Below are 21,270 nucleotides of genomic sequence, written 5' to 3' on the forward strand. Positions count from 1 at the left end.
TGCCACTTATGCAGTACCAATTCTGGGCTGTTTTGTGAAGAGCGTTCATTGCCATGGGTGAATCAGTTCACCTATTGAGCCTTCGCTCCTTTCGCATTGGCGCAGCCACCACCGCTCGCAGGTTGGGCCTCAACGAGGGTGAGATTAGGTGTATTGGGCAATGGAAGTCTAGGGCCTTCCTGTGGTATGTCTGAGCTGGTTTGAGTTATTGGTGTTAAGCCCTGACATTATATTTTGTATTATCTTTACTGTGATTTGTACTGCCTTTCTTTTGTGTTGTTGGATCAATTACCGTAATCAAGTATCTATCTACCACTCATGGGGATGGGTGATTTTGCAGGATGTTCACAGGTTTCTCTACATCCTGTGAGTGATGTGCCAAGCAGTGTTCCCTCTAAAAGGGATTCCCAGATGTTGTTGACTACAACTCCCAGAATCACCAGCCAAAGGCCATTTCAACTGGGGATGCTGGGAGTTGTAGTTCACAACATCTGGGAATCCCTGTTAGAGGGAACACTGGTGCCATACTCCAATGAAACGCCCATTTCTTTCCAGGCCTCATCTACAATGACTTGAAAATGCTAGCAGAACCGTTTGTGTAATGAAGAAAGGTGTGGATGAACCACAGTACAACGTGTCTGGGTCTGAGTGGCAACTGAATAATCTCTGGCAACTTTTAAAAAGGCACTGAAGACACATTTATTCACCCAGGCTTTTAATTAGATTGATAGTATTAAATTTTTTAATACTGGGTTGTAAATGTTTTTAATGTTTTTAATGATTTTAATTGTTAATTGATTTGATATCTTAAATGATTTTAATTGTAAACCTCCCAGAGACGCAAGTTTTCGGTGATACAGAAATATTTTTTAAACAAACAAACTTATTGGAGGGTCGACTCCCAAGTGCATTCCCCACCCCTTCTGCACTTGAATGTACCTTTGTGGCTTTGTCTCTTTGCTTCTGCTTATTGCCCTTTACAGGTATTTTTTTCTTTTTTTTAAACCAAGGCCAGTATTATCACTATTATCTTCCATCCTCCATTTTAATTTTTTAAAAATAAAAGTTTAAACATTAATTCCCATTGATGTTTACTCATATCTCACCCTCACTGCTGTTATTGGGAATTCCTCCCAATCTGAAAACTCGTATAAATAAGCACAAACAAGCCAACTTGGTTCACAAAAATAAGGTGCAGCAAAAAGGTGCACAAAATAACAAACACAAAAAAGCCACCTTCCATGGTACTCTGGAAAAGCCTTCTGACTCACAAGATTGGATCCTTTTGCCCAGGAGATTTCTCGACTTTTGAATCTGCCAAATCTGAGTTGATGGCAGTACACAAACACCTTTTTCTTTAGAAAAGCTGTGTGATTTTCCTAAGCTTAAACCTTTTCAGTGACAACAGACAATATGAAAAAGTTGTCACTTTCTCTACCTTATTTTGCTTTCCCCAACCCTGGCATACTGACACATTCTATAATATGTTTGCAAAGCACCAAGGATCTAGCTTTCATGGGAGTGTTCCTTGGTATTTACATGTACTGCTGTTTTTAAAATTTAAGGGAAATGTATGCAGTTCCTTCCAAATAGACTGGAAATTCTCATGATTCCGTGTGCCAGGCAGATAAGACAGCCAGGCAACACTACAGATATTTTGTTCCATCTGTCCTGCTTTAACTTCTTGCTGTGGTATCCAGAAATCATTGGCTTCTTCATTCTGGGTGAGACTGCTCATTACATACGTGCCAGAGTATGAGACAAATTTGATCTACTCCTGCAGAAGTATCTTCTGGAAAGGCAGAAAGATCCAGGTTACAAGACAAGCTGGAGGCTCTACAAATAAATTTAATTACCCTGTCAAAGTATTATGCCTCCAGTCCTCCCCATCACACTATAGGTCTACCCCCTCTCTGCTTTTTTCCTAGGAATAGATATTAAATTCTGCTTTTCCTACAGCCATAAAAATACTTCCTTTAAAATTATTTCTTCCAGCCTTACTAAAAAGAAACCTTATAATACAATAAGGCTTCATCTTTTCTGTAATTGCACCTTGGCCTTCTTACACTGTTCCCTAGTTGTTCAGGTTTACAAGGATACTGCCTTGATTGAATTAAAGAGATAGCAGAGAGGCTTGGCTGTTGTGGTTATTAGGACCATAAAGAAGCTGCCTTATACCAAGCCTTATACCACTGGTCCATCTAGCTCAGTATTGTCTACACTGACTGGCAGAGGCTCTCCAAGGTCTCAGGCAGGAGTCTATTTCAGCCCTACCTAGAGATGCTGCCAGGGATTGAACCTGGGACCTTCTGCATGAAAGCAGATGTCCTGCTACTGACTTATGGCCCAGAGGGAGTGGCAAAGGGAGGCTGGCAGCGGCCCATCTTTGGCCGCCGCACCACCTGGCCCTGCCCCCGGTCTGACATCAGACACTGGGGGCCGACTAGCCACGCACCCCCAAATCTGACTTCAGATGCAGGGACGTGGTCTCCCTCCCAAATGGGGCCACGCGACCCCATTTGGGAGGGAGATCGGCCTGTGCTGCATTGGCAGTGAGGCCAGGAGCAGCTCTCCCTGCCTTTAAAAGGCAAGGAGATTACTCCGGCCATGCTGTCAATGCAGCACGGGCTGATTTCGGTCCCAAACAGGGTGGTGGGGCCCCATTTGGAAGTGAAATAACACCCCCCGCATCTGACATCAGACGTGGGGGGCATGTCTGGGGCCACGAGGCATGGTGGCCCAGGTTCTTTGAACCCGTTCGCCCAATGTTGGCTCCGCCCCTGCTAGGGCCCCATCCCCTAAGGGGAATATTTTATAGCCGGCAGCACTCACCTGAGGCCACCCACCCAAATGCAAACTAGGGCAAACCCTGCTTAGCAAAGGAGGAAATGCATGCTACAGCAAGACCTCCCCAATTCCTTGTACAAAATTGTTTAAAACATGCCCTTGAGGGTAATTACCTACCTTTACAGAAGAAAGATCTTAATTTAATCAGTTTTTAAAATCTTCATTTAGTGTGCAGCTTCTGTTGTGCACACGATTCTCCAATTCTCATACTCTCACCAGCCTCTGTCTGTCTTCTGTTTATGGATGTGTCCTTTGCTACATTTTCTTCAACTCTGCAAATACTGTATCTCCTGAAATAGAAGTTTGGACAGTGGCAGGAGGAAAAAAATGTTTCTAATTTATTTTTGCCTTAGATACCCAGGTTCATCCAGGAGAGGCTTGGAGATGGAAAATCCCAGTTCAAATCTCTCAGTTCATAGTTCCTAACCTCCCCTAGCTTCCTGCTGCTTCCACCTTCATAGGCACTGTATACTAGAGACTTTAAATACTAGAGACTTTAAAAAACATATGCAGTTATTCTTGGTGGGGGGTGTATGAATGAAGGTTAATGGTCAATGATCAAAAGGAGGGTTGTGGGCCTGGGCCTGGGATATTTTCAGCACCTAGCAACACCTCTGGGTAGGATATATAGATGAAATGACCAATATTCATAAATTGCCCTTTGATCTTGCTGCCTCAGAAGGCAAGGTGACACAGCGAGCACCCCCACATTGGCTTGGCTAGGTCTAGTTTAGCTCTTTCCTCCTAGAAGGGTCTTCTGCAGTGGCTATAACACCAGGAGGCCTTAGAGTCAGAGCTTCTACCCCAAATCTCTTTCAGAAGTGTGTGTGTGTGTGTGTGTGTGTGTGTGTGTGTGTGTGTGTGCGCGCGCACCAGCCAAACTTACCCCGAAGTCCCTTTAAGATCCTTGGACCCAGGGGCATAGCAAGGTTGTAGTGGGCCCAGAGACAAGATTTTAAAATAGGCCTCCTCCCTCACTGAAGCTCAGCTCATGAAGTAAAGAAATCTTAAATGAGGCTGAATAGTGGTAACAAAAAGCAGAGTAAAATTTATATAGAGATAGAGATAGAGATAGAGATAGAGATAGAGATAGAGATAGAGATAGATAGATAGATAGATAGATAGATAGATAGATAGATAGATAGATAGATATAACCTATGTGCCACAATAGAACATCATCCTAAACTATTTTTTAAAAGGTTTTGTAAATTGTGGATGATGCAAGTCATTTAATGGTACTAGAGCTAGACATGCTGTTCTGGTAGCTCCAGGTCTTAACACTCACATCAATTTCGGAGGATGAATACAACTGAAGGAACCCCGGGCGGGTGCGCAGCTGGGGGAGTCAGTCATGTGACTTGCCTCTGGGGGGGGCCCCAGACAACTGTCTCCCTTTGCCCTATTATACTTACGCCCCTGCTTGGACCCACTCCACACACAAATCGGGCTTTGTCTTGCAAATTCTAGCTTATCTCCACGTATTTCTGGGTTTTTTAAATGCTGGTTTTCAGTTACTTGTTCTGAAAGAGCGGGAGCAAATAGGGAAAGGCACTGATGTAGAATCATTAGCATGATAAGAGGGATACTCTCTTTAGAAATGCAGATGTAGCTCTTCAGTAATCTCCCCCCCCGCCGCCCCATTGGTTAGAAGGAAAACACAGAGGCATGCCATGTGAACTTTTAAAAACAAAACCTGAGAGCAGAGGGGAGGGGCAGCTTCCCTCAATGCCGCGAGTGTGATTCGAAGTGGCTTCGCTCTTACCCCGCAGCTTGAAGCCATGTGCGAATCACTCCCTGGTCATTAAAGTGACTTCATTATGTAACAGTATGAGAAACAGGACCTGATTTCTGCTTATTTTGCTCTTCCCCCTTCATGCCTCCCCCCACCCCCACCGCTTTGTAGCATGCATCTTAGATTGTAATGTATTATTATAAAACGTAAACTGTCTTGGGTGTTTTGGCAGAAAGTTGGTATATAAATGTAGCATATACATAAAATAGATAAAGCTGCCAGACAGCTGCTGTTGTCCGAATCCAGTTCTGTCTGGTGCTGCCTGGCAGCAAGCTTCCCATCGAGTGATTGTTTCCCCTGGGCTTGTCACAAGCCCTGAAGACGGCAGCATTGGCTTTAACATCATGTTCCCCAAGCGCCTCGCTTAGCTGTCCCACCAACATGGCTTTGTTTTGTATTGCATAACCTATTATTTTGTATTGCATTGCATAACCTTTTGCAAACTGCGTTGATAATTTTGTAGCTTGAAAGACAGGGTCTAAATCTATAGAATATTTAATAATATTTATTTTATAGATGCAGACCTTAAAATAAAGTGTGCTGTCAAGTCGGTGTCAACTCCTTACTAATTAATCTAAAAAATCCCCAAGGCAGCTTACAATAGATTATGATTGAAGTCATCAGTGACAGATAGGCAATTAGATCTTCTTTCTTGTTTTGTCATCCTGGGTAGACCAGCAGGTTGGGGAATGTGGGTAGCAGTCAAAAGTCTCTTCGGGCTCAGATCTCATTCTGCTCCCATGCTGTGACCATTCTCTTACCTTACCAGAGCCAGCTTTTGAGATAATTTTTATCCATTCCCTTCCCTAGGTTTTTAAAAACAGAGATGCTTCCAGAACCATTCTCAACACACAAACATAGGAAGCTGCTTTATACTGAGTCAGACAGGAGTGGGGTGGGACCGCCAGTGGCCCGTATGCAGCCGTGGCGGCCACCCCACTGACCTTGCCCCCTGTGTCTGACGCGGGGCTAGCCACGTTCCCCGTGTCTGACATCAGACGCAGGGGACATGGTCTGGCTCCCAAACAGAGCCTTGAGACTCCGTTCGGGAGTTGGTGTTTAAATCCTGAAGGGGCCGCGTGGCCCCTTCAGGAGCTACTTAGTCTGGCACTGCATTCGCAGCGTAGCCAAGAGCAGCTCTTCTCTGCCTTAGTTTAGCTCCCGAAGGGGCCATGTGGCCCCTGCTCGGGTGCTAAACTAGCACCCCCGGGTCTGATGTCAGACGCGGGGGGGGCGTGTCAGGGCCGCGAAGCGCGGCCCCTGATTGGGTGTGGCCTGGGTTCTTTGAACCCATTCGCCCTATGGTAGCTCCGCCCCTGGAGTCAGACCATTGGTCCATCTCGCTCAGTATTGTCTGCACAGACTGGCTGGCAGCAGCTTCTCCAAGGTGGCAGGCAGGAGTCTTTCTCAGCCCTATCTTGGAGATGCTGCCAGGGAGGGAACTTGGAACTTTCTACATTCAGATACTCTTCTCAGAGTAGCTGCATCCCCTAAGGGGAATCTCTTACAGTGCTCTCACATGTAGTCTCCTATTCAGATGCAAACCAGGGCAGACCCTGTTTAGCAAAGAGGACAATTCATGCTTGCTACCACAAGACCAGCTCTTCTCAGATAAAGCCCCAGACTACTGGGTACCTGATGCAGATAATCTAAGTAGCACCCCCATGGGGAGACATAACATTAAACTAAAAAGCAATTATATGTTGTTCTTTAAGGATAACCCCACATTTGTCATCGGAGGGGCTTCTCTGCCCTGCTTGAGTGGTCCTGAGAGGCAATGAGGTCATTCACACAATCGAAAACTGTGTTCTACCCAGGTTTGGGAGCTCTGTATACTCCCAATTTTTGATTGTGTGAAAGCAAGGTTAGAGGAAAACCTGGGTAGAAGTGATTGTGTGGAAGCAAGGTTAGAGGAAAACCTGGGTAGCTTTTTCTCTTACCTTGCTTCCACACAATCACTTCTACCCAGGTTTTCCTCTAACCTTGCTTCCACACAATCAAAAATTGGGAGTACACACAGCTCCCAACCCCAGTTTGAACAGAAACTGATTGTGTGAATGACTTCAATGTGTTGCAGTGGCTTAGGGCATTTCCATCTTTCAATGGCACATGGAGTTGTTTTCCACATTTGGAGAACTGCAGCCAACCCTAAAGCAGCAAATATACATACAAATACAGAATGCTTATGAGACATAATTGTCCCATTCATCTATTCCATTTTTAGGTGTACACTTCAATACTGTATTGACACTTGAATAATTAGAGTAAATAAAATAGATCAGGAGTTCCCACCTTTTAAAAACAAGTGTACCCTTTCTGTCACAAACCTTCAGCTCAACTAACCCATAGAGATTGTGTGTGTGTGTGTGTACACAAATTTAAATGTTGCAGTTATGAGACAGGCTGCTCCAATCACAGGCTTACATCCGGACTAAGTGACTCATGAGTGCTCCCATTGAAATTAATGAAACAAGTTTAGCTGTCCTATTAATTTCAGTAGGGAAGCCTGTCAGTTAGGCTGAGGGGTGGGCTACATGAACTTCAGCATGTAGGCAGCAAATCAGGCACAGAGGAGAAGGGTCTTCAAACCCATCCTGCAGTGGACACATTGCTGAGGACATGTTAGCTAAGGGCTTCAAGCTGGCACTCCTCAGAAAGGGAACCAATAGTGCCGTGTGAGGAGGCATAGGTTCTTCTGAGTACCCCTAGAAGCCCTTTAAGTACCCCCTGTTCAGCACCCTTGAAATAGGTAAAGCTGTCGGATGACTATTGTACTGATTTGCATGATGGGGGCAGAATCAAGTGGTTTGTGTGGACAAGAACACCTTAGTCAGTAGGATAAACAGATGCAATAGGGGACAGAGCTAGTGTATCTTTAATAACAGCATATCAGAGAAAATCACAGAAGATGGAATGTTTTGATCAGAAAGCACTTAATTGGCTGAAGTAGGGAAGATCATATTGATTTATGGATGAAAGCTTTTCCTGCCCAAGAGCACCCAGCTTCAGACATGTAAGGCATTTAATTCCCTAATATACAATCAACAGCACCTACAGCCTTTGCTTGTCTTCTGAGACAGCATATTAAGCAACCTGATAAGTTCCATATGCAAATGTTAAGTGTATGTGTAATGTTTGCATGCTGCAGTAGTAGTACAAGATTTCTCTGCAGATGGGAGTGCTTAGCTTCTGCAGGCACAGCAGGTTAAAAAAAACTCTGGTCAGCTGGGTGGGCAACAGATTGGTGGGCAGGCCACAAGTGCAGCCACCCCAGCCCCTGGTGGGTCATTTTGGGGGCCCGCAAACCCAGGCCAGCCCACTGCAGACAAGACATAATTCATTGAATTTAAGTGGCAAGACTATCCATGCCAAATGTGGTATGTGCAGGTCAGCAGGGAGTATCTTATTCATAATTCCTTCTAAAAAGAAAAGAAAAGAAAAGAAAAGGTTTCCAGCTTTCCCTGAGCATGCTCTGGTGTAAATAAAACAGTGCATCCGGCTAATTTAAGTGGCAGGACTATCCATGCCAAATGTGGTATTGATGTATTTGAATCCACAAAAGGTGATACTTGTGTATGTGTTTAGGTACATGTGTTTAACTTAACAGAAACTCAAGAGTCTTGTAATGATTAAGTGATGTCTTAGTGAGGAGACAGAAGTCTGTGATTCATGCTGATAAGGTATAGCCTGTTTAATTATTGTTGTGTGGCCAATGTTTGTGTAAACTGTATACTAAAAGGTATAAAAACTTATGGAAATTGTAATTCAGGGTCCCAGATTGGTGAGAATCAGTTGGTACCCTCTGTCTGCAGCAGAACAAAATAATAAAGCCTTGGAAATGTTTCTCCTGTGTCTGGTTACTCTTATAAAAAGAGTCCTGACAAGAACCCAGAAAGGTGCATTTAGGCACATCAGTATGTGCAGGTCAGTGGGGAATATCTTATTCATAAATTACAAACCAAAAACGTTTCCAGCCTTCCCTGAGCACGTTCTGTTGTAAAAGGTAGTGCAATTTGCAGCTTATCTTGGGGTGGTGGGAGAGGGGTGCGCAAAAGGCCTTTAGGTCTAGGCTCCAAAATTCCCTAGGAGCACCTCCGCCTACTTGGTATGTTGTGGGGGTGGGTTGATTTTTAATCAAAAGCTTGCTAGGTGCGCGGCTCTTGGAGGAAAAGAAATCATGCATGCACCTAGTCACACACCTTGTAGAATATCCACGTGCCTGCCTCTTCCAGAGGACCGGCACCCGCTTTGCCCCTGCAATGCTCCATCAATTTCTCCGGGACCTCGTTTCTTCCATTTGAACGATCTCGAGCCAATCAGAAGAGAAGGGCATTGAGAACCAATCGCCTGCGATTGGAAGAAGCTCCAGCCGTCCTTTGTGGTAAACAAAACGAGTGGGGGCTCGTGCTTGAGTGACAGTCCGAGAGCTCCCAACCAGGGAGGAGCAGCCGCAGCCATCGCGCCAATAGCGGAATGGGGCAGGGCGGGGGCGGAGAAGCGCGCGTCGGAGCAGACAGCGGTTGCGCGCACGTCCTATCCTCCTCTGGCGAAGAGCATCCTTTCGGCGGCTGAACGGAGGCGTGGCGTGGCGAGATGTGTAAGGCGTGGCCTATGCGTGGAGGCGTGGCTTTGCCGGAGGAGGCGGGGCCGGCTGGATCCGCAGCTGTCGTCGCAGTAGGAGCTGAGCTGCGGAGGGGGCAATAGTAGGTATTGGAGGGCTGCCCAGCAGCGTTAGGATGGTTGCAATCTGGTGGCCCCTCCCCCGCTTTCTGTAAGAGCGCGTTATTAGCGAAGGGTTCTAGTTGCCCTGAATGAGCCCGGTAGTCTCAGGGAGGTGCAAGCCCTTTAATTGTTTCATGGGCAGCGCGAGAGCCTTGCAAGAGGGCCGCTACCCCTGGAATGTTCTCTTGGCAGCAGCCTTTTCCCTTCATCTGATGGGCACTTAAAGAGTCACTGGCAGTAAAGGGCGAAGCGAGGCAGAAACATCGTCCTCCCGCTCCCCATGCACAGAGGTTTCAGTGCCTTAGAGAAAGGCAGAGATCGGGGGAGAAGCATCAAGGATGGACGCTCAGGGCTAGCCGGCGAAATAATGAAATGCACTTTTCTTTTTGGCCCCTCGCTTTTAAGGAGAGGTATGGAATCCAGACTATAGCTGCACGACAACGCTACTGTTCTCTCGAGGGTTTTTGTTTAAAAAAAAAAAAAAAAAGAGGCTGTTTGCTTCCACCCAATGAGCAAAGAAGAAAAAGTTGTGAATCATTTCTTCTCCGGGGAGGAGGAGCCGAGAAAGTCGGGATGAAATCTGCCAGATGTTCGTACGTACGACTGAAGAAGGCAATTCCTTGACGACTTAAAAACCACACCAAACACTGGATTATTTGGCTTGCAACCGACTTAAATAAAGGCGGCTTGCCTAGAGAGGAGCGCGAGGACTCTTCCAGCGAGAGTTCGTGTGTGTGTGTGTGTGTGTGTGTGTGTGTGTTCCTCTCCCCGCCGTCCGTTCCCTCCTCCGGCCGTGTGGATCCTCCCCCTTCTTGAGAAGTGGGGGAGGAGGAGGTGGATGCCTGGTTTCCCCCTAAGGAACCGACCGATTATTACCAGGAAAGCTCGTTCTGGGAAGCCTAGAGGATGCGCCTTGCGAAAGGCGAGAGCTGATGGCGAGCCTGGACAGAGAGACTGGCGAGAGGAGGGCGACTGGCGGCGGGAGGCTGCGGACAGCGCCGTGGTGGGACAAGAAGCTGATCGCCTCTGGTCCCTTCCAGCAGAAATGCTGCATCACGAACCCATCACCCATCTGGTTCTGCCCCTGAACCCGCCCGAAAACAGCACCCCTGGTGCCTACTAGAGGCAGCAGTGGAGGGAAGGCGGGAGCGAGGCGTGGACGAAGTTTTTTTGTGTGGTTTTTTTAAAGAGAGAGCCACCAGACCCCATTTCCCCCCTCTGGCGGCGGCGGCGGCGGCTGCCCCCATCTGCTTCCTTAGGACCCCAGGAGGCAGCTGTGTGCGCCTCGGCTGTAACCTTCGTGCCAGAACGGGAGAATTCTTCAAAACGGGTGTCTGAGAGCGCAAAGGGGCAGGAAGGAAGGGGAGGGGGAGGAGGAGAGGGAGGCGGCCGCTGCTGCTGCTGTGTGGGGTTTTTTGGTGAGTGGTTTGCTTTTTTTCTTTTTTTCTTTTTGCTGAGCATCTCACCCAACAACTACTCAACTTCTTGCCCAGCTGGAGTAGCAACCCGGCGCACGGCTGCGGAGAACTTCTTCTTCTTCTTCCCGGGAAGGGGCCCGCCGCACAGCCCTGCAGCCCATCCGCGCGCCGGGGCGCTCTGCCTGCGCCTCTTCCCGGTGACCTCTCCCCGGCTGTCTAGACCAGGCTGAGACACACGTGTCGGCTTCTTTTCTTAAGCGAGCCCATTTCGAACCCGAGGCGGGGCGAAGGAGCGGCCCCCACCCGCCCGGCAGCCAGGATCGATCTTCTCTCTTTTTTTTTTTACACCCCACCCGTCCCCGAATCTCCCCCTTGGATCTGCCGAGAGGGGCCGGCGGGAACACCTCGGACTCCGCTTCCGCTGGTCGCCCCCCGCGACCCGTCTCCCACCTCGCGGCTGGGGCTGCTGCTGCGACTGCCCTGCCAGCCTCCTCCCGGCTCCTCGGGCGGCCTTGCTCCGGCGTGGCAGGGCCGTGGTGTTGGGTGGCGCGGCGGCGTTGGGTGCCCCCCTCTTGCCGGGCCTTGCGGCGGCGCGTCCATGCTGCTGCTGCGGAAGCTGCCCGGCTGGCCGCCCTCGGCGTTGGGGCTGCGGCTGCCGCAGAAGTTCCTCTTCCTGCTCTTCCTCTCGGGCCTGCTCACGCTCTGCTTCGGGGCCCTCTTCTTGCTGCCCGACTCCTCCCGCTTCAAGCGCCTCTTCTTGCCCCGCCGGGGAGCCGGAGCCGGAGAGCCCGAAGTGCCCCGCAGCCCCTCGCCGGACCCCGAGCGCCGCCAGGCCGCCCCCAGCCTGCCTGACGCTGCCGCGCCGCCTCGCCGCCTCAGGGACCCCAAACTCCCCCCCGCCCCGCCGGCGGTGGTCGCAGGAGCAGCCGCCGCCGCCGCTGTTTCCCCCAAACGGGAGCGCCACAGCCCACCACGCCGCCACCAGGGGCCGCCCGGGGAGGAGAAGGCAGCTGGTGCGGGCACCGGGGCGGCGGCGGCGGCAGCTCCGCTCAGGCAGACCCGCGCCCCGTTCCGCTTCGACTACGATGCGTTCCGCCGCAGCCTTCGCCACCCGGTGCTGGGCAGGAGGAAAGGCGGCACCGAAGACCCCGAGAACCGCGCCCGGCGGCTGAAAATCCAAGAGGTGAGCTGAGCGTGGCGCCCCGCCGCCAGACCGGCTTCTCTCCCGCCGCCGCCGCCGCCGCTTGCTCCTCTGTCTCTCTCCATCACCTTGAACCTCCTCCCCGCTCTCCTTCGGTTTTGCCTGGTTTGCTGCTCCGCCGCCAGCAGGACGCTGATTTTCTCGGTGATGGTTGTTGGGCTGCTGCTGTTGCTGCTGTTGTGCAGGGCGGGTTGACCAAATACTAGGTCCCTACTCCGAGGAGGTAACATCTGTCCCTAGGCACACTAGGCAGGCAAGCGAAGGGCGGCGGGAGCCTGATCGGGGGCTTCCGAGATCCTCTGTAGCTCTGCTTGTGGATGAGTAGGAAGGGGCACTCTGCACATGTCCAGAGGTTTACTTTTGCATCGGGCATTGAGCCCTGGCAGATTGAGAACAGGTTTCCGCGGGGAACTCAAGCTAAGGTTTCAGCCCTGCTCTCCTTGCTCCTTAAATGCTGGGCTGTTCGTGGGAGCTCTCCACAACTTCCCTCTCCTGCCCCATCCTCATTATTTGAATATATCCAGATGTATTTAGTTTTTTTAAAAAATATTTATTTGAAATATTTATATCCCGCCTCTCCTGCACACTGCTGTTCAGGGCAGCATACAATAAAAGCATAAATAAAAGCGAGGGAATAATCCTAAAATGCAATAAAAGAGAGCGTAGATAAAAGCAGACCAGCAGCCAGAACTCAAACAAGATGATGATTAACCTGGAATAACGATTACTGCTGCTTCTGCCTAGTTCTGCTTTTGCAAAGGCTTACGTGGCTTTGTGTGCTACCTGTGTGGAAATGCTGGAATCAACAATGGGGTTTCAGGCCACTTTGCATGTTCTCATTTTAGCAGGTGCACCTTATGGACTTGTGCATTGTACCTGCTGGCATGCACCATGACTTTTGACGTGAATGCCTGTCTTATTTTTAAGCTACTGTGGAAGCCCATATTGGAGAGCCAGGGGTGATTGTAGCTCCCTGTGGTGTGTTTCTGTAGTACAGTATATATGAGGTTTTTTAAATGACACATCAACCGCTATGGATTTTTGTGGGTGTGCAACATAGGGTAGTAATGCATACCTGCTAAAATTGTGAAATGACTTGTAAATTTGTATTAAGCAATGGTGAACTCACTCCGTTCCTTGGATATATAACCTGCTTTTATGTTCTGGTTTGTTCCCTCATTCTTCCCGGGTTATGCCTTCCACCCCATGACCCTTTCAAGCGTCACTTCAAGTCCCTATTGCTTCCGTTTCTTCCTTACAGTCAGCATTTCTTGCCTACTTTATTCCTCTCTTATGTCCTATGTTCATTCCTCCCTCTTCATGTTTCCACTTCTTTCTCCTTTATGATGTACCTTCCATTTTGCTCTCAAGGGCTTTCCCCATTCATATCCTCTCTGTCTGCCTCTTTGTGCTTCCTAGGAAAACTATCCAGTACATGTTTACTCAGATGTCCCACTAATTTCAGTTGGGCTTGGACATAAGCTAGAAGATACAGTTAGTTAGTTGTTTGTTTATGATCTTAGATCAAACAACAATAGAAACAGAATATACTCAGTAAAGAGAAAAAACAAAAATGAAAACAAAATCTAAAATGTTATCAGATACATAAAATCAAGAACCTTTGACAGTAACCGATTGCTGTGCTCTAGCCTCTCTTAGTTTGATCAATGTATAACAGAATTTGGCAACCGCCAAGGATATTCTTGGGTATATATCTTCTAATAAACATGTAAGAATCGTCTTCACTGAGTGGCTTTTGAGACCTTTCAGGTACTGGGATAAAAATAAATCTCTTTATTAAGTGGGCAATATAACAGTGAATGCATCAATGTTTCGGGAGCAGATCCACAAGGGCATAGTCTCTCCTCATAGGGTTTTCTCTCAAATTTCCCTGATAATATCGCTGAGGGTAGAGCATTCAGGCGAACTCTTGTAAATGCCCAGCGAAGTTTTGGTGAATAGATTGTATAAAAATAGGAGGCTATGACCCAATCTTTCTTGGTGCTTAGGAGTTGTCCTTATTGGAACTCTGGTGGGCCAAAGCCTCTCCCAGCCATGACTGGTCCCCCTGTAGATGCTATTTCTAAACTTAAAAATAGCACAGAAGCAACCAGTTGCATGATAAATGTATTGCCTAGCTTGTCTTACTCCTAGCTTATGTCCTCCTCCACTTACTCCTAGGTAAGTGCATTAAATTGCAGCTTTGGACCCAGTGGTTGACATCCTAAGTTTACTTGAGAAAGTCCCATTGAAATTAACAGGTTAGGCATGCACAACATGTCCTCTTTTAATTTCAATGGGACTTCCTTGAGTAAACCTACGATGTCAACCAGTGGGACTTACTCTTGAGTGAATATGCTTAGGATTGCCCCGTTACTTGTTCATTTTCCTTTACCATATCATTTAATGTTCTGTCATTCTGCTTTTCCCGTTTCTCATTTTTCTTTGGCTTCTTCTGCCACCTCACCATTTTTACTACCCTAGGTTCCTGTGTACAAAGGAGTCCCCCTAGGCTCCTGTTCACTAATACAGTCATTTTGTTGAAACAGAGGTGTACCTAGGTAATTTTGGAGCCTGGACCTAAGGCCTCCCCCCACCGGCAAGATAAGCTGCAATACACTACCTCTTACACCAAAACATGCTCAGGGGGAGCTGGAAACCTTTCTTTCGGTATTTTTAGAAGAAATTATGAATAAGATACTACCCACTGACCTGTACATACCACATTTGGAATAATGAGTTCACTAGGGTGATAGTCTTAATCACTCCTAACTGTCCTCTCCGACCTGCTTCTAAATGAGCTCCATGGTATATGGAAGAACTAAGGGAGCTGAAGTGGCTAGGTCGAGACTAGAGCGCAAGTGGAGAAGGACCCGGCTCAAATCCAACAGAGCACAATTGAAGACCTATGCTCTGGCAATGCGTGCAGCAAAGAAGTGATTCTTTGCTGTGCATATTGTGTCTGCAGGTTCGTGTCCAGCAGAATTGTCGAGGGTGGCGAGGGAAGTTATACAGGCCCATTCCGCTCTGGCTTTGGAACCATCAGTTAGCCTCTGTGAAGCTTTTAATGATTTTGTGTGTGGACAATATTTATTTATTTATTTATTTATTTCGCTTTCTACACTTCCCTTCCAAAAATGGCTCAGGGCGGTTTACACAGAGAAATAATAAATAAGATGGACAATATCTCTTGTATTCGAGCCGACCTGGATTACATTGCTGGCGTATCCAGCAACTCTTCTTTTGTGGTTATATTGGGTCCGTTTCAGTTGTGACTTCTGAGGATGTGCAAAAGCTGCTTGGAACTGTGCACCCTACCACCTGTCCAATATGGCTTATATTATCAAGCAGGGAGATTGTTGGCGAGGGTCTGGCTGAGATCATAAATGCTTCTCTGAGGGAAGGTAGGATGCCTCCTTGTTTAAAGGAGGCAATTATTAGACCTCTTTTCAAGAAGCCTACACTTGATCCCTTAGAGTTGGGTAATTATAGGCCTGTCTCTAATCTCCCGTGGTTGGCCAAGGTGATTGAGAGGGTGGTGGCCTCTCAACTCAGGCAGTCTTGGATGAAACAGGTTATCTAGACCAGGGATTCTCAACGTTGGGTCCCCAAATGTTATTGGACTTCAACTCCCATAATCCCCAGCCTCAGTGTCCTTTGTTGGGGATTATGGGAATTGAAGTCCAACAACATCTGGGGACCCAACATTGAGAATCCCTGATCTAGACCCATTTCAGACTGGCCTTTGGGCAAGTTATGGGGTGCAGATTGCTTTGGTTGGCCTGATGGATGATCTCCAAAAGGGAATTGACAGAGGGAGTGTGACTCTGTTGGTCCTTTTGGATCTCTTGGCAGCTTTCAATACCATTGATCTTGGTATCCTTCTGGATCTCCTGCGGGGACTGGGTGTAGGGGGCACTTCTTTACAGTGGTTCCGCTAATACCTTTTGGGCAGATTTCAGAAAGTGTTACTTGGAAACTGCTGCTCTACATACAAAGAGAGAGCTTTTGTTTGGTGTCCCTCAGGGCTCCATTTTGTCTCCAATGCTTTTTAACATTTACATGAAACTGCTGGGAGAGATCATCAGGGGATTTGGGGCAGGGTGTTATCAGGTTGATGACACCCAAATATGCTTCTTCATGTCAGCTTCATCAGGCAATGGCATCACTTCCCTAAATGCCTCCTTGGAGGCAGTAATGGACTGGATGAGGGATCAAAAAACTGAGACTGAATCCAAACAAGACAGAAGTGCTCACTGTAGGAAGCCACAGTTTAGGAAATGGGATAGATATGCCTGTTCTGGGTAGGGCTATGCTCCCCCAGAAGGAACAGGTTCGCAGTTTGGGAGTACTTTTGGGGATCCAGCCCTCTCTCTGATACCGCAGGTGGTCAGGAGTGCTTTCTATCAGCTTCGACTAGCTCGCCACTGCACCCTTTTCTGGAAGTGGTGCACATGCTGGTAACGTCTAGGCTTGACTACTGCAATGCACTCTACGTGGGGCTGCCTTAACGGCTTGGGCCCACGGTATTTAAGAGAATGTCTTCCTGCTGCCTATGAAGGTCTTCAGGGGAGGTTCGTCTGAGGGTGCCATCGGCTGGTCTGGTGATGACTCAAAGGTGAGCCTTCTCTGTAGTTGCCCCTGGGCTGTGGAACACACTTCCTGCTGAGATCAGAGCTGCTCCATCCCTGTTGGCTTTTAGGAAACAGCTAGACACATTTCTTCAGCCAAGCTTTTTAGTTATTTGTTGTGTTTCTATGGGTATTTTAATTCGATCTTTATATGTGTTAACTGTTTAAAAAAAATGTTTTTTATGCTATAAACAGCCTAGAAACTATGGTACTTGGTAGTTAGTATACAAATCTGTTAAATAAATAAATTTGGCACGGACAGTCCTGCTGCTTAAATTAGATGAATCACGTCTTGTCTGCAGTGGGCTGGGCTGAGCCTGCCCCCCCCATGTCCCGCTGGGGGCCAGGGAGGCCGTGTGACCAGCCCGTGCCGGGCGAGGGAGTGCACAGTGCTGAGGGCACCTGTGGCCAGCCCATGGCCCACTTGCAGCCCGCCCTCCAATCTCCTGTCATGCACGGCTGGGTAGGGGGTGGGTGGGCGGTGAGGGCCGAGAGGGTTCTTTAGTGGTAGCTAGGAGACTGGCAGGCAGATGGGCCGTGCAGCCACCCCAGCCCCCAGCATGACGCTCTGCCCCCCACCCGGGGCGGAGGACTGGACTTCCGCCCAGAAGGCCAGTCCAAAGGGGGCTCTGCACTGAAACAAATGTATGTTTAGTTGTGGCACATGCATGAAGAAGGAAGTGTGGAGAGCAGCTTCTTAATTAAGATAAATGCATACCAATTACACTCTTTTCTGTATATTATATGTGTCATGTATTGCACATAAGTATAGAGCTGGGTATATGAACATGCACTCTTTTTTCATGAGTTCTGGGGGCCCTCAGAAGCTGGGGGAGGCCCGGGTTCTTTGAACCCATTTGCTCAATTTATAGCTACACCTCAATTATAGCTGCCACACATACATTTCGCGCGCGCGCGCGTGTGTGTGTGTGTATGTATGTGTGTGTGTGTGTATATATATATTCCCCCCCCCCCATGCTGAATTGGATTCTTCTTCTGGAGCTCTGCAATTTAAAGGCCCACACATCTCCAGCATTTCTCCTTTTTTTTCTTTTCCCCATGGATCATATGTGAACGAATCTTAATAAGCTGTTAACCAGACATAATAAGATGAAACTGAGCAAAGATAATCTCTAGATCGATGTTAAGGGGAAAACATTATGGAAACATACATGTTTCTTCACAGATGGTGGAAGTTTGGCCGATTTTGAGATATATGAAACCAGAACTGGATAAAATGATAGAAACTGACAGGGTGAAAGATACCAGGAGTTCAGCCCAAATCCATAATGAACCTTCTACCCAAGAAGCAGGATTGCATCAGCTGATGCAATGGCCCACCGTTGACTTTAGCCTGTTACGTGGCTTTTAATTTACTTTGTCTCTGTCCTGTCTGTGTGTGTCTCATTCTTTCTGACTGCTGTTACTACTTGCTCCTATTTGCTGCTTTTAAACATTTTCTCTCCCCTCGCCTTTCCCCCGCTTAAACAATAAAAATAATGTTGGTGATTCAGCTGGTTTAACCTGTTTTAGGAAGGGGTGTATGCCTAGTTATGGGTCCAGTTGGAGATCAGTGGATCCCACCCATAGGAGGCAGGGATGAACTGTCTGCATCACAGCCAGATGCCTGCACAACGTGTAGCTCCAGGAGACTTGAGTGAGTCAGTCTATGTGTTTCAGGGAAATGTGGTAAGGTTTCATAGGTACATGTCTGAACTGGAGGTGAACACTTTCTAGCCTTGAACTGATAGCTGGTGAGAAGCCATCTATAAAGGAAAACCCTTCCTCCAGTCTTCATCAAAGGGAAATACCATCTTGGCCAATGTCCACACCCACAAACATGCCATCTCTGGTTATGGCAATCCTTGTTTCTCAATTATATGGACAGGAGATACCCCAGGGAAATGAAACGGCTGCGTGTAACCTGACAGGGCCATACTCCGTTTTCTATGGCATGTTGGCACTCAGCATTTGAGGGAGGAGAGGGAGAATGCTTTGCGAAACAGACTAAATTTCACTATGCATGTTGACGTTGAGCAATCTCCCTTCAATGGGGGTTTTGCACATGTAACCAAAGATGGAATATGGCCCAACACCCACAGTGTGTGCATAAAGGACAGGCTGGCAGCTTTGCACATGATGAAGAGCGACGGGTGACCTAGTTAACCAAAGAACTATGGACTCAGTGTATCAATGACACCTTTTGGCCACAGTAACTAGTCAACTCTGAGCAAACCTCAGGTTAGCAATAGATACTAATAAAGTATCTAGATCTAAGGAAGCAAGAATTAATTCCCTCGGTCAGTTACTTCATCTTTCTTCTTGGGTTGAACAGAGAGGAAAATTTAAATGCAACAGAATAAACTTGAGGGTGACAAATTGTGGTGATAACCTACCTTATTATATCTTTTAATAATATTCTATTTGATCTGGAGATTTTGATCAGCTCTTGCAAGCAAACACTGCAAGAGTTATAAAATTCTTGCTCCTTTGCTAGGCAACCAGACAAAACACACCCAGGGTGCTCATTTTCTTTATGATCCCAGGCCTAGCCAAGATTAGCTTTGCCTGTACTGTTGATAGCAGCAGGGAACTGAAAGAGCCCCCCTGCGTCTGGGTTTCTTGCGCACTTGGGATGTTAGGGCTCCTGTTCATTTCTTGAGATGCTGCAGGCTTCCAAGCCTAAGAGCATGCTGGGACATGGCATCACTTTAAGTTGAGTGAACGGATGAGAGAAGTATTGCTAAGTTGGTAACACCTGACGTTTTGTGGTCTTGCTTATGCAAGAGCACAAAAGTACTGCAGCACTTTCAAAGGAGTTGGCATCCATGCCTCTGTCACTACTTGGTACCTAAAGCTGAAAAGGCCTTCTTTTCTGTCTGCTGAAATGTAGCTTTGATGCAGCATTAATGGTGAATTGATTTTTCCCCTCTCTAGTGGCTCATTTCATTCGTTTGCTTGTGGATTAATTTTTGTTTTGGTTTTGTTGTGCAAAGCTAGAGCTAGGATGCTTTTGTATGCACGTGAGCTTCTAGTTGGCTTTAGTGCTGTACTGGAAACTGTAAAGGCTTCCGGAGAGTGTGCATCTGGCCGTTCTTGAAGGAGGGCTGCTGAAAAAGCTAGCATTGGTTGGTTCCCTCTATAGAGGACTCTAAAATAGGAATCCTTTCTACTTTTATATAGAATTGTTGCACGGGAATAGAGCAGAAGTGAATGAAGTAATACAGCTGGTGGTTATAGGTGTAACGCAGTGGGCCAGTTCAAATATCACACAGGGGCAAGATTAAATTTTGACTTTGCTTTCTGTGTCTCAGTTTCGGGAACGTGTGCTCCCCTTTCCTTTGTCTGTGTGCAAATTGAAATAATTCTACTGAATTATTTCAGTTATTTTAAAATTTGAAATCAGTTATTTTAAAATTTGAAATCAGTTATTTTAAAATTTGAAATCAGTTATTTTAAAATTTGAAATGATTCGACTTCCAATTCTGGTTAGAAACAAACCATGCTCGGTTGTGATGTCTGAACCAATCAATTCTGACTTATGCTAACCATAGTACTTGAAATAAGCCATGTTCTGAACCAGTGTTCCCTATAACAGGGATTCCCAGATTTTGTAGACTACAACCCTCGTCATCCGCAGTGAAAGGCCATTGCAGGTGGGATTGCTGAAAGTTGTCGTCAACAACATCTAGGAATCCCTGATACAGGGAGCACTTATTTTGAACCCAAGATTAGAATAAGCCAGGATTGGTCAGTTTGGATGTTGTGACTCATCCTGGTTTGTTTCTAAGCACAATCTGAAATGGTTGTGACTCGTACTATATGGTATAAGCGGAGAGGGAGAAGTATGTGCTCCCACGACGGAGAGATGGTGCATGAAGCAACGGCTTAATCTTTGCTCCATCTGAACCAGCCCATTAAATGGCTGTTTGTCTAAAGAGTGATGAATCAAATCACTTTGCTTGTGTTTGGTTGCTTTCCCCCGCTGCTTCCCTGTCTGCATGTAGCCAGGTTTGGGGAAAACAGGTTTATCTGGATAGCTCACCTTGATCAAAAGCTGCAGTTCTGGCCGTTACTACATACCCATTCTAGAAGCATTGCAGCTGTGGTTTGTGTCTGTTGTGAACAATTCAGAAGATCTATTTACCATAAGTGTGGTTAAATCCAGTGAAGGAATGGGAGAAGACCGCAAGTAGTGTGGTACCTGAGCCGGACTAACTGTGATATCAATAAAATGACTCTCTGTGGATAGCAGATTTTTGTAGTATGTGTGCTACCTTTAAGCAGTGTTCACTCTAACAGGAATTCCCAGATGTTGTTGACTTCAACTCCCATAACCCCCAGGCAAAATTCTTTGTAGCTGGGGATTCTGGGAGTTGTAGTCTCTATAACTCATAAGAACAGCCCTGCTGGATCAGGCCCAAAGCCCATCTAATCCAGCATCCTGTTTCACACAGTGGCCCACCAGATGCTGCTGGAAGCCACAGGCAAGAGTTGAGGGCATGCCTGCTGTTACACATCCTGCCTTTGAGGCTGGAGGTGACCTGTAGCCCTCCAACTAGTAGCTGTTGATAGACCTCTCCTCCATGAAGTTATCCAAACCCCTCTTAAAGCTATCCAGGTTGTTGGCTGTTACCACATCTCGTGGCAGAGAATTT

The 21,270-nt window shown here is 47.3% G+C and overlaps 1 protein-coding gene across 2 annotated transcripts in view; it reads left to right on the top strand.

Moving 5' to 3' along the window:
- Nucleotides 1-9,192: 9,192 nt before the first annotated feature.
- The window catches only part of MAN1C1 (mannosidase alpha class 1C member 1), a 207,296-nt gene continuing 195,218 nt past the window's right edge, over nucleotides 9,193-21,270 (top strand). Inside the window, exon 1 of one of the 2 annotated variants that reach the window (XM_053268110.1) lies at nucleotides 9,193-9,343. Coding sequence is in view for 1 of the 2 variants with exons in the window: in XM_053268109.1 (XP_053124084.1) it covers nucleotides 11,379-11,963 (585 nt within the window). In the remaining variant the exon portion in view is untranslated. The other variant, XM_053268109.1, reaches the window with a different exon arrangement.

This window comes from Hemicordylus capensis, chromosome 7, assembly GCF_027244095.1.
Source record: "Hemicordylus capensis ecotype Gifberg chromosome 7, rHemCap1.1.pri, whole genome shotgun sequence".
In the NCBI taxonomy this organism is placed as follows: Eukaryota; Metazoa; Chordata; class Lepidosauria; order Squamata; family Cordylidae; genus Hemicordylus; species Hemicordylus capensis.